The sequence below is a fragment of the Scyliorhinus canicula genome, chromosome 7 (assembly GCF_902713615.1).
Source record: "Scyliorhinus canicula chromosome 7, sScyCan1.1, whole genome shotgun sequence".
NCBI classification, from domain to species: Eukaryota; Metazoa; Chordata; class Chondrichthyes; order Carcharhiniformes; family Scyliorhinidae; genus Scyliorhinus; species Scyliorhinus canicula.
In genome coordinates this window covers 81551003-81566454 of record NC_052152.1, presented here as the reverse complement: position 1 = coordinate 81566454, position 15452 = coordinate 81551003, and the positions used below count along the sequence as shown (strand labels likewise).

General features: G+C 44.3%; 1 protein-coding gene across 10 annotated transcripts in view; it reads left to right on the top strand.

Annotated features, from left to right (window-relative positions):
- dmd (dystrophin) overlaps positions 1–15452 on the top strand; it is a 2667466-nt gene that overhangs the window by 932363 nt on the left and 1719651 nt on the right. For all 10 annotated transcript variants that reach the window (XM_038802261.1, XM_038802266.1, XM_038802267.1 and 7 more), the window contains one exon: positions 8171–8321. In XM_038802261.1, the coding sequence (XP_038658189.1) occupies positions 8171–8321 (151 nt within the window). The remainder of the gene's footprint in view (positions 1–8170; positions 8322–15452) is intronic.

The following is a 15452-nucleotide window of genomic DNA, read 5'->3' as shown; positions in this document are numbered from 1 at the left end:
CCGCCCCCATGAATCGCACATGTCGGGTGGGGGCAGAGTCGGCATACAGGCTGGAGCATTTCGGGGCCTGCAGGTCTGTGAATTCAGGGAACGAGTGCTTTGAGCCATGGGAGGGTTAGAGGCTGGGGCTTTCTTCGCCAGACACACTCTGGCATAGTGTCCTTTTCGCCCGCAGCTGCTGCAGGTCGCGTTACGGTCCAGGCAGTGCTGCCGCGGGTGCTGGCTTTGGCCACAGAAATGGCAGGCTGAAGCAGCCGACTAGCTGGCTGGGGCAGCAGAGTAACTGGCTTTGGCAGCGCAGTAGCTGGGGGGCCGTGCGGCACAGGCTTGGGGGGACTGTTGGTCGGGGGTCCACGATGAGGTCGCGGGGTCCGTGGGAAACGAGGTGAGGCTGCGGAAGGAAACTTCCAAACTGGTAGCAGCCTCCACAGTAGTGTCTAAGTCCTGGGCCCCCTTTTCTAGCAGTCTTTGGCGCACATAGTTAGACCTAAGGCCCGCCACAAAAACGTCCTGCACAGCAAGCTCCCTATGTTCAGCCGCGGTAACGGCTTGATAATTACAGTCACTGAAAAGATTGTTCAATTCCCTTACAAACTCGGCTAGCGTTTCTGTAGGCCGCTGCGGCGGGTTGTAAACACGTGGCGTGCATAAACCTTGTTAATGGGCCTAACGTACATTTTGTCCAATATAGCCAGCGCTGCGGTGTAAGAACCGGCCGGATTTAGCTGTGTGGAGATTCTGTGGCTTACCCTCACGTGCAGTAGGCTGAGTTTTTGTTCCTCCGTTGTTCCGGCGGTGCTGGCTTCTGCCAGATAGGCTTTAAAACATCTCAGCCAGTGGGAAAAAATGTCCTTAGCCTCTGCATCCTCTGGGTCGAGTTCTAGGCGTCCGGGCTTGAGGGCTGCGTCCATGATTTCTTCGACTGTTTCCTGAGTATATTAAATTGTTGGAACCAACAATTCTATGGACATGTGCTTGTAGGATTAAAATAGCGGTTTTAATATACTCACAACAAAGCCAGTCTATTAGCCATTGAACTTTCGGTGAACTGGCCGGCGGACCATGTGGCACTGATCTTTTATACAGCAGCTTCCGGGGGAGGAGTCCTGGGCAGCGCCAAGGGAGAAGCCCCGTACAACTCGAGTATTCCCAGAGCTACTCCCCCTAGAGGACAGGTAGTGCAACTGCACTTACAATACAGACACATGGATATACAGATTATAATCCGGTGTGAATCACATTCACCACAGAAAGCAAATTCCCCTTTTGTTGCCAGCTGCAGTGCTCCTAAAAACATTTAGGTATGACTGATCTCTGCCCTGCTCCTGCTCATTGATAGCTAATTTAAGGAGGCCTGAAATGATCAATTGGCCTCCGTTTAGGATATTTTAACTTCCAAATGCTTGTCTTTGGCTTCTTCCTTAAAATAGTACCCGAGAAGCATTGAATGATCACCTGTGCAGATTATGTGCTAACCTTTAGATTGCCAAATTAGTGTCACATGCCCATTTTAAAAAAAACTATTCACTTTTTATTGCTGTATCAAATGATCCCCGAAATTGACTACTTCCCTCTCTCTGGCAACTGTCTCGCACTGAACCAGCCTCTTTGCAATCTTCATATTACATTTGGCGCCAAGATAAGCTTCATATATTTACACAGGTGGTTTAGCTCACGAGGCAGGAGGTTCAGCTCATTTGCCTGGACCGCTAATTTGTGATGCAGAGCAAGGCCAGCAGGTTCAATTCCCGTACTCGCTGAGGTCATTCATGAAGGCCCTGCCTTCTCAACCTTGCCCTTCACTTGAGATGTGATGATCCTCAGGTTAAATTACTACCAGTTCTCCTCAAAGGGGAAATCAGCCGATGGTCACCTGGGACAATGGCAACTTTATTTATGGGCGGCACAGTAGCACAGTGGTTCACATAGTTGCTTCACAACTACAGGGTTCCAGGTTCGATTCCCGGCTTGGGTCACTGAATATGTGAGTCTACACATTCTCCCCTTGTCTGCGGGGGTTTCCTCCGGGTGCTCCGGCTTCCTCCCACAGTCCAAAGATGTGTAAGTTAGGTGCATTGGCCATGCTAAATTGCTCTTAATGTCCAAAAAGATTAGTGGGGTTACTGGATTACAGGGATAGGGTGGAGGTGTGGGCTTGAGTGGAGTTCTCTTTCCAAGGGCTGATATGGACTCGGACTGAATGGCCTCCGACTGTACTGTAAATTCTATGATTCTATGACCATAGCCAAGACTGTCTGTTTCCACTGTAGCATTACCTGACGTTACTCTTGCTCAGGTTATCTGCTGGTAAAACCCTCATCAATGTCTTTGTTACCCCTAGGCTTGGCTATTCCAATGCATTTGTGACCAACCTCTCAAATTCCTTCCTCCACAAACTTGAGGTTATTCAAAACTCTGCTACCCATCTCATGCAATCCACTGACTCATCACTCCTGTGTTCATTAGCCACTTTTAACTCCCAATTAAATAATGCGTTGATTTTAATGTATTTTCTTGCTTTCAACCTCTGCCCCCCCCCCCCCTCCTATCTCTGTAACTCCTCCAATACTCCAACCCTCTGAAATCTCAGTCCTCCATCAATTCAGAACTTTTTGAGTCTGCTGTGACCAGGTGCGAAGATGAATTTGTTCACTCTATTCAACCTCCTTAGTTGGTCACCACAAAAGATGGTTTCCTTTTCATGAGGATTTGCCTCTTCAAAGTTGAAATGTATTTATCCATTGAAGCTGTGATCAATAAGGAGGTAATCAAACAAGGTTTCCTTGAGTCACAGAAAGAGATAATATACACAAAGGGTAAAATAATAAAGGAGTCACATCAGGAAAATGCAAGTATCAGAAAAATGAGAAGTTAGAGTCCAATAAAAAAATGATTAAAACAATAAATGGTACGTTAAATGTTCAGGAGGTGAGGATTTTTAAACTTTGTGGCCAATTTGGATCAGCTGGTTTTGTGGAAGTGGTCACAATGTAGAAGATGTCGCAATTATTACGAGATCACGATTTGCTGGTAGATTTTGAGTTGGCTTCCGAACCTGGTAAAACACTTTCTAAAAGAGAGAGGGGAAGAGCCTAGCTTTCAGCCTGTTTCCTCTTCTGAAAATGTCCTTACCATCAGCCATGATCATATTAAACGGAAGAACAGGGACTTCCAATGGCAGCCATGGTTTGAGTGGTCACCCTTTAGGTAGCTTCCGCTCATGGTGGACTTTTCGGACATTTTCCCGGCTAACGGGTGGATTGTGTGATTGAAAAATGTGCAGAAGTGGGTGGGAGGAGAGTGTGTCCCACCAGTGTATGGATTTGTGGACCAGAAGTGGTCGAAAAAGAAGGGAAGAGTTGGTGAAGGTTAGTGTTGTGCCTGCAACACAGGTGAAGATGGCGGAGGGTCAGGGACCGATCCTGCCCATTCAGTAGTCAACGGAGCAGCTGGTGAGCTTCCTGAGTGAGAAGTTCGCCAAGCAGAGGAAAGAGAACTTGGAGGACCTGGCCAGGGTGGTGGGCCCGATAATGGCGGGGATCGACCGCATGAGGTTGGAGGCCCAGGGCCAGGCGATCCAGAAGGTGGAGGAAGTGGTGGGGGAGCACAAGGAGTAGCTTGCCTCAATGGCAGCGGAGATGAGGTTGATGCAGGATCAACAGATGCGGCTGCAGGAGCACGTGGAGGACCTGGATCGGTAGGGCAGGCAGAATGTAATGATCGTGGGCATGCTGGAGGGAAGTGAGGGAGCAGACAATGGCACCTATGTGGCATGGATGTTTGAGAAGCTGCTCGGAGAGGGAGCATTTTCACGGATCTTGGAAGTGGACCAGGCGCACAGGGTGCTAATGAGGAAGCCGCAGGGGAACGAACCGCTGAGGGCGATGGTGGTGCGTCTGCACTGGTTTTTGGACAGTAAGAAGTCTTACAACACCAGGTTAAAGTCCAACAGGTTTGTTTCAAACACTAGCTTTCGGAACACTGCTCCTTCCTCAGGTGAATGATTCGCATGAGGAAGGAGCAGTGTTCCGAAAGCTAGTGTTTGAAATAAACCTGTTGGACTTTAACCTGGTGTTGTAAGACTTCTTACTGTGCTCACCCCAGTCCAACGCCGGCATCTGCACATCCTGGTTTTTGGATATAGAGCGGATTTTGATGTGGACGAGGCACTGCACCTTGGAGGGCAGTGAACTTTGCGTATATCAGGACCTGGGTGTGGAGCTTGCCATGAGGAGGGCGGACTTAAAGAAGGCCACCATCACCTTATTAAAGAAGGGGTGAAATTTGGAATGCTGTCCCCAGACATTGAACTTTAGACGGGATCTTCCCGTTCTGTTGCTTTGGGGTTTGATTGGGCCACATCTGCACTGTGTTTGGGACCATTGTTTTGCTTTGTTTTGGGTTTGCATTGAAGGCAGTGGTGAGAGGGGAGTTCATACGATACGGGCACATAGGGAGAGGGTGGAGATGGAAAGGCTAGTGGAGGAGATCCTGCAGGTAGACAGGAGGTACTCGGAGGCCCGGGAGGTGGGGCATTTGAAGGAGCAGCAGAAGCGACAGATGGAGTTTGGGTTGTTATCTACGGGGAAGGTGGTGGGGCAGTTGAGAAGGACGAGAGGGGTGGGGTATGAATATGGTGAGAAGGTGAGCAGGATGCTGGCACACCAGTTGAGGAAGCAGGAGGCAGCGAGGGAGATCAGGAAAGTGAAAGTCAAAGGGGGGAATAGGTTCTTGGACTCTGTTGGGGGTGAATGGGATGTTTAGGGATTTTTATAATAGGCTCTATGAGTCGGAACCCCCCACCGGGGTGGAGGGGATGAGGCGGATTTTCGAGGGGTTGGAGTTCACGAAGGTGGAAGAGGAGCTGGTGGAAGGCCTGGGGGCCCCAATTGGGCTGGTAGAAGTGGTGGAGGGGCTGGAGACGATGCAGTCGGGCAAGGCTCCAGTTCTGGATGGGCATACAGTGGAGTTTTATAAAATGTACTCGGTGGTGCTGGGACCCTTGTTGGTAAGGGCATTTAATGAGGCAAGGGAGCCCCCGACAATGTCACAGGCCTCAATGTCTCTCATTCTGAGGCGGGGAAAGGATCCGGAACAATGTGGGTCATACAGGCTGATCTCCCTGTTAAATGTGGATGCCAAGTTATTGGCCAAGATCTTGGCCTTGAGAATATAGGACTGTGTGCCAGAGGTGATAGGGGAGTACCAGACGGGATTTGATAAGGGGAGGCATCTGGCGGCGAATATCAGGAAGTTTCGAAATCTCCGAGAGACGAGAGGTGGAGGTGGTGGTCGCCATGGATGTCGAGAAGGCCTTTAATCGGGTGGAGTGGGACTATTTGTGGGAGATCCTGGGGCACTTTGGGTTTGGGTAGGATTTGGCGGACTAGGGATGCTGTATCAGGCACCAGTGGTGAGTGTGCTGTCGAACCGGTTGAGCTCGGACTATTTTAGGTTGCACCGGGGGCGAGGCAGGGGCGTGCACTCTCCCGACTGCTGATTGCTGTGGTTATAGAGCCATTGGCGATGGCGCTGAGACCGTCGAATGACTGGCAGGGGATAGTACGGGGTGGGGGGTGTGTGGAACATAGGGTCTCGCTATACCTTCTTTTGTAAAATCCCGGACCCGCTGGGGGGGGGGGGGATTTTAGAGATTTTGGGGATTCTCGATGAATTCAGCAAGTTTTCGCGTTTAAATTGAATTTTGGCAAAAGTGAGGTTTTTCCGATCCAGGCGAGGGAGCAGGAGAAGAGGTTGAGGGAGATGCCATTGAAGGTGGTGGAGGAGAACTTTTGGTATTTGAGCATCCAGGTGGCGCAGGAGTGGGAGCAACTGCACAGGCTTGTATCTGGCTCGGTGGGTGGAGCAGGTGAAGGCGGACTAGAAGGTGGAATGCGCTCCTGTTGTCATTAGCGGGGAGAGTACAGATGGTGAAGATTATGATACTCTCGAGGTTCTTGTTTATCTTCCAGAGCCTTCCAAGTTTTATCCCCAAGGTGTCTTTCAAGAAGGTGAAGGCGGTGATTTCAGGGTTTGTGTGAGTGGGTAAAACCCCGCAGGTGAAGAGGGTGCTGCTGGAGCGTGGTTGGGGGGGGCGAGGGGCTGGCCCTTCCAAACTTTATGAATTATTACTGGGTGGCAAACATAGCGATGGTTTGGGAGATGGGTAGTGGGAGAGGTACTGAAAGTAAGGGTGGTTCCGAGTCCAGAGGTGGCGATCTTTGCTGTGTCAGAAGATCCGGGAGTCCAGGGGATGAGAGAGGCCGATGTTTTGGCCTTTGTCTCCTTGGTAGCCTGTAGACGGATTTTATTGGCAAGGAGGGACTCGGAGCCCCCGAAGACCAGGGTGTGGATTCGTGACATGGGCCTGGTTTCTCCGGCCCGAGAAGATTGTTTGCCCTGGGGGGGATTCAGTGCCAGGGTTGTCAGCAGTGGTGGAGGGGGGCTAAAAAAGAGAGGCATGGGGAGTTAGGTAATGTGGAGAAGGTTAGTGGGAAATTGGGATTGGGGAGTAAGCCATTCTGGCTGGGTTTTATTATTAGTTGGGTGTGTGTTGTTCATTTGGCTCTGTTGATACCTTGTGGTTGAAATTCTTAAAATTATAAATGCCTTAATAAAAATATATATATTTTTTTAAATTGCAGAACACGTTTAACAGGCCTACTACTCCTGTTTTAATGTTCCTCTTCCCGATTTGATTCCCTTTGCTATTGATGACTGTGCCTTCAGCTGCCAGGATATTAAGCTCTGGAATTCATTCCTTAAATATTGCTGCCTCTTCACTTCTTTCCTCTATAAGACTGTTTTTAAAAACCTAATTCTATTTTTTTAGTATTTAGTCTTCTTATTCACCTCAGTGTCAACCTATTATTTGCGAACAGTCCTGTGGAGTATTTTGGGATGCTTTATTACATTAAAGGTGCACTATAAATCAATGTTCTTGGCGATATTATTTCATTTTAATTTGCAAATATTACAGATTTCAAAACGAGCAAATTTACCTACTTGATATTTCAGGTAACTGGGACCTATTCTATTATTCATCAGTCAATTATTCTTAATGAAATGTGAGGAAGATTGCATAAATGATTTACCCTGAAAACATTAAGGTCAATTGTTCATACAAATGCTTCATGGGAAAGATAATATAGTGACATGATTTGAAATATCAAGGTTTTTAATGACAATGTCTTCCCTTTCATTCTTTATCACTTCTATGGCATAATATCATTTAATGAAAGGGAGACCTTAGAAGCACGGTGTGTGATTTCTGATTTGTCAAGCACTTCTCTGACCTATTTGGAGAAAATATTGCAATGTTTTACATTGCAAATAGTTCTTTTTTTCATGGAATCTGAGCATTGCTGGCAATATTAGTTGCCTATCCCTAATTGCCCTTAAGATGATGGAGATCTGCCTTAAACTGCTTTAGATACACCCACCGAGCCTTTTGGGAGAGTATTCCAGGATTTTGATTCAGTGACAGTGAAGGGGTGGGGATATATTTCCAAGTCTGTGTGGTGTGAGACCGGGAGGTGAATTTGCAGATGGTGGCATCCCCATGTGTCTGCTGGTCTTGTTCTTCCAGCTCAACGGTAACGCAGTGCTTAGTTACTGGGCTAGCAATCCAGAGGCCTGGACAAATACTCTGGAGTACGAGTTCTCACCCCACTCTGGCAGCTGGAAAATCTAACTTCAGTGAAAGAAATCTGGAATAACTTAAAGCTAATTTTAGTTATGGTAATCGTGAAACTATTAATTTTCAGAAAAAAAATCCCACCTGGTTTACTAAAGTACTTTAGGGAAAGAAATTTACCTCCCTTACCTGTTCTGGCCTACTGATAACTTTAGATCCACAGCAATGCACCTGCACTTTCTGACAATTGGGAGATTGTTCCAAGATGAGTTTTACAATTACCTGTGGTTTCCAACCAGTGGAGCTGAATAAATCTTTGAGTAGTCGACAGAAATACTGCAGAAATTTTAAAAATGGCTTCAGTGTAATTGTGAATAAAAGTGCATCAAAACCTATTTTTCAAAAAAAATCACATTTTTTAATTAATGTAAAATTAAGATGAATAATTTGAAGGACACAAGTAGCAGAATCAACTCTTTAGATATGAAACAATTGGACCCAGGGAACAGCGTTCATTAATTTTCATGTTTCTAGGTTACACGAAGTGCTAATGGATCTTCAGCAGCAGCAACTGAAGCATTTAGCTGATTGGTTAACAAATACAGAGGACAGAATTCACCAAATGGAGGCACAACCTCTTGGACCAGATCTGGAAGCGTTAAAACAACAAGTGGAAGAACATAAAGTGAGTACTTATTCTTCTGATCGTTTTCAGAACAGGCAGTATTTTTAATCAGATTTCAACAATTATTTATTCAGGAGCCTCAAGTCTCCTTAAAAGAAGTGGAAGCAGTGGGCAACTCCACACTTACTTCACTTTGTTGTCATAATATACACCGGTATATCATGGTGCAGACACACACTGATGGACACACACAGGGACCAATCAAAATGTACAAACACCACAGCCAATCACCAGTAAGAATACACACACTATAAAGGCAGAGGGCACCACGGTTCCTGCTCATCCTGGGTGCTGCCTCTCAGTGTAACAAGAACTCATCCAGCCCAGCACAGACTCACAACACGTGCTGAGAGAATCAACTGGTTCGGACAAGGTTTAGGTCTCTAGTTTAAGTTAGCATCATTTAGACCCACAGTCATCGTGTGTTAGTTAGTTAGAAGTAGTTAATAAAATTGAGTTGAACCTTCATCAGTGTTGGAAGTGTCTGTTCATCTCTCGAGTCTAGCTTCCACTCCCATTGCGAATGAATGAATGTAAATTTTAAATTGCTGCACAATGGAGCATAAATCTCATGCTTGAGTTTGCACATTCTCCCCGTGTCTGCGTGAATCTCACCCCCACAACCCAAAGATGTTGAGGCTAGATGGATTGGCCACGCGGAATTGCCCCTTAATTAGAAAATAAATAATTGAATATTCTAAATGTACTTTTTAAGATAAATAAATAAATCTAATGCTGACCCAGTGAAGATAGTGAAACATCTTGTTCTGTACCACATGGGGCCAGTACCATGATGAGAAAAATAAGTTTCCATAATTGTTGAGGTGTGTCTCATGCTGTTTTGTTTTAAAAACAGAAATGAGAACACCACCAAAGTTGAGCTGGATTTGCCAACACTGCAGAAAGTTGGAAATTGAGTGATTAAACAAGTTTTTGCTTCCTCCTTGGTTCACTGACTCTCTGCTTCACCCAAGGCATCTACCTGTGAACCCTCTTTGCAAACAGAAACCCCCACTGCCCATTCTACTCTTGCCCAACCATTTTTTTGCCATTCCCCGCCCATAATCACACACTCATACATTATACATTCATGTGCAAGACTCTTGTCAACTATTGTGAATGATTCTGTTTGACACCCTGGATTTTACAGAAGTTTGGCTCATGTATAATAATACCTTGCCCTTTACTGGAGCCTTCTTGCCTGATTATACTTCCCAGCACTATGGCCTGTTCAAATGATGGCGTGGCTCTTATTATTGAATTCCTATCTATCTTCTGACACCTTTACCTTCTTTAACAACCTCACATTCTTCCACCCCATCAACTGTTTTAAAATCCTCGTTATCATTCTGACACCCTCTGCCTGACTCCATGTTTCTCACTCAAGATATCCTTGTTTCTTTCCACTCTTGGCCTCTGCACTGTGACTCCTCATTCTAGTAATTTTCAATCTGATCTTGACTCACCTTGACCTCTTTACTAGCAATACCCTGCTGTTCCCTTAATTATCTCCTTCCATATAAGCTCTCCTACTCATATCATGGCTGCCCCCTCAATCTTGCCATTTCATGTGCCCGTATATTCCACTAGTCTCAATCACATGCATTGCAATTTCCAGTTGCCTCCCTTTATTTCCCACAATGCATATATTGTTTATATATTGGACAAAGGAGAACCAGTGGACATGATTTATTTAAATTTCCAGAAGGCCTTTGACAAGGTGCCGCATAGGAGACTGTTAAATAAGTTAAGAGCCCATGGTGTTAAGGGTAAGATCCTGGCATCGATTGAGGATTGGCTAACTGGCAGAAGGCAGAGAGTGGGGATAAAGTGGTCTTTTTCAGGATGGCAGCCGGTGACTAATGGTGTTCCTCAGGGGCCAGTGCTGGAACAACAACTTTTCACAATATACATTAATGATCTGGAAATGGAAGGGGGTGGCGGGGACGGTGTCGAGGGTGGTTGGATCCAGGGTCAAACCAGGGTGGAGACTCGCGATTTTTGGAGTTGCGGTAGAGCCGGGAGTGCAGGAGGCGAAAGAGGCCGGTGTCCTGGCCTTTGCGTCCCTAGTAGCCCGACGAAGGATTCTGCTACAGTGGAAGGATGCGAGGCCCCCAAGTGTGGAGACCTGGATCAGTGACGTGGCGAGATTTATAAAATTGGAAAGGGTCAAATTTGCCCTGAGAGGATCAATACAAGGGTTCAATAAAGGATGGCAGCCTTTTCTGGACTTCCTGGCTCAAAGATAGGTATCTTGGTCAATAGCAGCAGCAACCCGGGGGGGGGGGGGGGGGGGTATTCCTTATTGTAGTTTCTTTTCTGTAACTTTATATTGTGTTAATTTGCATTGTTGTTAAAATGCTATGTTGTTCATGGAGGTGGGGCAAATGTTTATGATTGCTAATATTATTGTTATTTTTGGTATTTTACTATGGTGCGTTATTGTTGTATAAATTCAAAATTTTTCAATAAAAATTATTTCAAAAAAAACAATTAATGATCTGGAAGAAGGAACTGAAGGCACTGTTGCTAAGTTTGCAGATGATACAAAGATCTGTAGAGGGACAGGTAGTATTGAGGAAGCTGGCAGGCTGCAGAAGGACTTAGACAGGCTAGACAAGTGGTCAAAGAAGTGGCAGATGGAATACAATGTGAAAACATGTGAGGTTATGCACTTTGGAAGGAGAAATGGAGGCATAGACTCTTTTCTAAATGGAGAAATGCTCTGGAAATCAGAAGCACAAAGGGACTTGAGAGTCTTTGTTCATGATTCTCTGCAGGTTCTGTCGGCAGTTAAGAAGGCAAATGCAATGTTAGCATTCATGTCGAGAGGACTAGAATGCAAGAGCAGCTCTGTATATCTGAGGCTATATAAGGTGCTGGTCAGATCCCATTTGGAGTATTGTGAGCTGTTTTGGGCCTCGTATCTAAGGAAGGATGTGCTGGCCTTGGAAAGAGCCCAGATGAGGTTCACAAGAATGATCCCTGGAATGAAGAGCTTGTTGTATGAAAAATGGTTGCGGACTCTGGGTCTGTACTTATTGGAGTTTAGAAGGATGAGAGGATTCTGATTGAAACTTACAGGATACTGCGAGGCCTGATAGAGTGAACGTGGAGAGGATGATTCCACTTGTAGGAAAAACTAGAACCTGAGGACACAGCCTCAGACTGAAGGGACGACCCTTTAAAACAGAGATGAGGAGGAATTTCTTCAGCCAGAGGGTGGTGAATCTGTGGAACTATTTGCTGTAGAAGACTGTGGAGGCCAAATCACAGAGTATCTTTAAGACAGTGATAGATAGGTTCTTGATTAATAAGAAGATTAGGGGTTATAGGAAGAAGCAGAAGAATAGGGATGATAAAAATATCAGCCATGATTGAATGGCGGAGCAGACTCAATGGATCGAGTGACCTAATTCTGCACCTATGTCTTATGGTCTTATACCCCCACGTTTTTGCATCCTCAAATCCAATGACTGTAGACTTGAACTTATGATGATGCATTAGCCATCCATTACCAGATCCGGAAGGACCACATCAGACCTCATTCACCACTGCCAAAAAGGTTCACAACTCCAAGAGCAAAGGAACTCTCTTTTCTCCTTTACCAACTATCTCCTCAAGACCTCAAGCCTCAAATTTCACCTACTGTGCAAGAATGTAAAATATTTATTTGCTGCTAAAATTAACACTACATATTTAGCTGCTTCAGCCCATTTCCCTTGCTAATCAAGTCAAACCTCCTCTGAAGACCCACCCCTGCCGTAGCACTAGATCTTGAGTCTTTGCATAGCCATCTCTGAACTCATCATGTCTTTTTCCCTTAACCCCTTCTTACTAACTGGGGAACATTTCATTTCCCTTTCTAGGCCAAGCTTTCTAACACTTTGTTATGGGCCAAGATTTAGAGAACCCCAAAGTGTGTCATGGACTTCACCTGACCCACAATCTTTAATAGATTGTGGTATGGGGAGCACACGGCCCACTCTACAGGTGTGGTACAGCAGAAATGGAAACGTATTTTTTTAAAGCAAAACAATGTTTATTCTATGAACTCAAGTTAACCTTTTTAAAACATACAGTGAACATCTAAGCAACCATTAATACAACCCCATAGAATACAGCACAAAGTAATTCTTTAAGCTTTCCTTTTAACATCCATAAGACTTATAAACACCTTTTTACAGAAAGACATCAGGTTTAACTTCACTACTGAGAACAGTTACAATGTTGAAATCAGCAAATGGACACTCAAAAGTTTGCAGAGATTCACACACATCCTGCTGTGATTGCAGCTTCTCCAAAACTAAAATGAAACCAAACCCACCCTGCAGCAAAAAGCCTAAAGCGAAAGTATAAAGCTGACAGACAGCCCAGTTCCACCCACTCTCTGATATCACTGCAGTAATAAACACCCATTTCTTAAAGGTACTCTTAGATGACACCTCTCTCTAAGAAAAAAAAATAAACCATCAACTTCAAGATGGTTTCATTTTTTACCTTTTCACTATCCTTTAAGAAATGCACACAGTAAATATACTTTTACGTTTCAAAAATTAACACGCGCAAACAGGTATAATAATATAGTCCATTTCTTTTTTTTTTCTTCTTCCTACAACTGGAAACCCTCTTGATTGACAGTCTCTTCGAACAAGAAGGTCTCTGCATGATCCATCCATTTCTCTGTGCCTCGGCATGTCTCTTTAAAATCAGATACTTTAGTTCAATCTGATCACAGAGTCCGTTGTAATTCTCCAACACAGGAGCATTGGCTATCACAGCTTTCAGACAGTCAGGTGCCTGTTGAACGTCGGCTGTCCACTGAAATTTTTGACGTTTCTTCAGTAAATCCATCAGTGAGCAACCACGATACAAACACTTTTCACAAATGTTCGATCAAATCCACGCATGCCAAGAAATAATTTCCCTTCGTGTCGAGGGTATCGGAAACTCCTCAATAACTGTTGGTTTCACATCCCGTGTGACCATTTGACCCTGTCCAATTGTATGGCCAAGGAAAGTGACTTGGGCTTTTCCAAATTCAGTATGGCTAGGATTATCACCAAACCCGCCTCCTGGATTTCTTTTTTAATCTGAGGTACACTCTCCTTATTATCTCCCACCAGATCACTTTCACCTTTATCACATGAGTATTTCTCATGTCCCCAGTTTCAATCCCTTACAGGCTGAAACTGATGTCGGAAACCAAGTTTTCATTTATGAACTAATTCATAATCATCTGCCATTTCTGCTGCTAATCTCGCAGTTTTAACCCTTTGTTCTTCCACATGAGTTCTCACTATATCAGGAATTGAATTTTTAATCTCCTCCAAAAGTATAATTTCTCTGAGAGCTATGTTTGGTCTATTTTCAAAGCCCTTATCCACCTGTCAAAATTACTCTGTTTGAGCCTTTCAATTCCATGTATGTTTGACCACATTCTTTCCTTAAATGTCTAAACCTTTGTCTGTAGGCTTCACGCACTCGTTCATATGCACCCAAGATGGATTTTTTTCACTTCCTCATACGTCCCAGATACCTCCTCCAGTAGTGATGCAAACACTCCACTAGCCCTACCTTCCAGCTTTGTTTGAATCAGGAGTACCCACATGTCCTGTGGCCATTTCATTTGTTTAGCTACCTTCTCAAATGAAATGAAAAAGGCTTCCACCTCCTTCTCATCAAACCTCGGCAATGCTTGGACATATTTAAATAGATCCCCACAAAGCCTTCGACTATGACACTCTTTCTCACTATCCTCATCACTATCTTCTAACTATGTTTCTCTCTACATCTGCCAATTTTAACTAACTGTTTTATTTCATAGCAATTTTCTGAAGTTCAAACTCTCTCTTTTTCCATTTCCTCTCTATCTCTTCCCTTTTCCTCTCTATCTCTTTCTTTGTTTCTTTCTTCTCTCTCCTTTTCTTTTTCCCTGATCTGTATCTCCCTTTCTCTTTCTTTTTCTCTCATTGTATATTCAAGCTGCTTTAATTCTTTTTCATCTTCACGTTGCTTAATCTGCAACTGGATCTCTGCCATTTCTAATGAGTCAGACTGTATCTCAGGCAACTTTAAATGCTTAGCCACCACCATAATTACCTCATCTTTTCGTATTTTGTCAGGTAATGTCAATTGCAATGTTTTTGCCAAATCTAACAGTCTGCTTTTAGCCTCTGTCTGTAAGGTACTGTGTGTGACCGTCTCCACCCCCAAAAACTACAGAGTCTCTGAAATAGTCATTGTCCACAACACACTCCCCACCTAAACTAAACTACCACACCTGAAAAGCAACCACAATATTCTCACCCCTCACTGTCTTTAAGTTCACTAAGCCAATTCAATAGATAGACTTTTATCTCCCTCGAGCCCTCAATTGGTTATGGGCCAGAGTTCAGAGAACCCCAAAGTGTATCATGGAGTTCACCTGACCCACAACTTTTAATAGATTGTGGTATGGGGAGCACATGTCCCACGATACAGGTGTGGTCCAGCATAAATGGAAAATTATTTTTTGAAGCAAAACAATGTTTATTCTATGAACTAAGTTAACCTTTTTAAAACAGAGTGAACATCTTAGCAACCATTAATACAAATACAACCCTCATAGAATACAACACTAAGTAATTATTTAAGCTTTCTTTTTAACATCCATAAGACTTAAAAACACCTTTTTACAGAAAGACATCAGGCTTAACTACTGAGAATAGTTACCACGTTGAAATCAGCAAATGGACACTCATAAACTTGCAGAGATTAACACACATCCTGTTGTGCTTGCAGCTTCTCCAAAACTAAAATGAAACCAAACCCACCCTGCAGCAAAAAGACTAAAGCAAAAGTAAAAAGCTGACAGACAGCCCCGCTCCACTCACACTCTGGCATCACTGCAGTAATAAACACCCATATCTTAAAGACACTCTTGCATGACAATTGTAAATTATTCTCTCTCCTCAGGAATGGAGGTACTTTTAAGTGATCTCGGTTTGTATTGATAGATGTTCGAAAAAAGGTATAGCTTTAAGTGAGTTTAACGTAGTGTTTTTGTGTAAGAAAGGGTAAAACTCTAGTTAGATTCATGTTAAAGATATTTGCATGTTTGGGGGGTTTTGGTTTCAGTTCAAGCTGTGT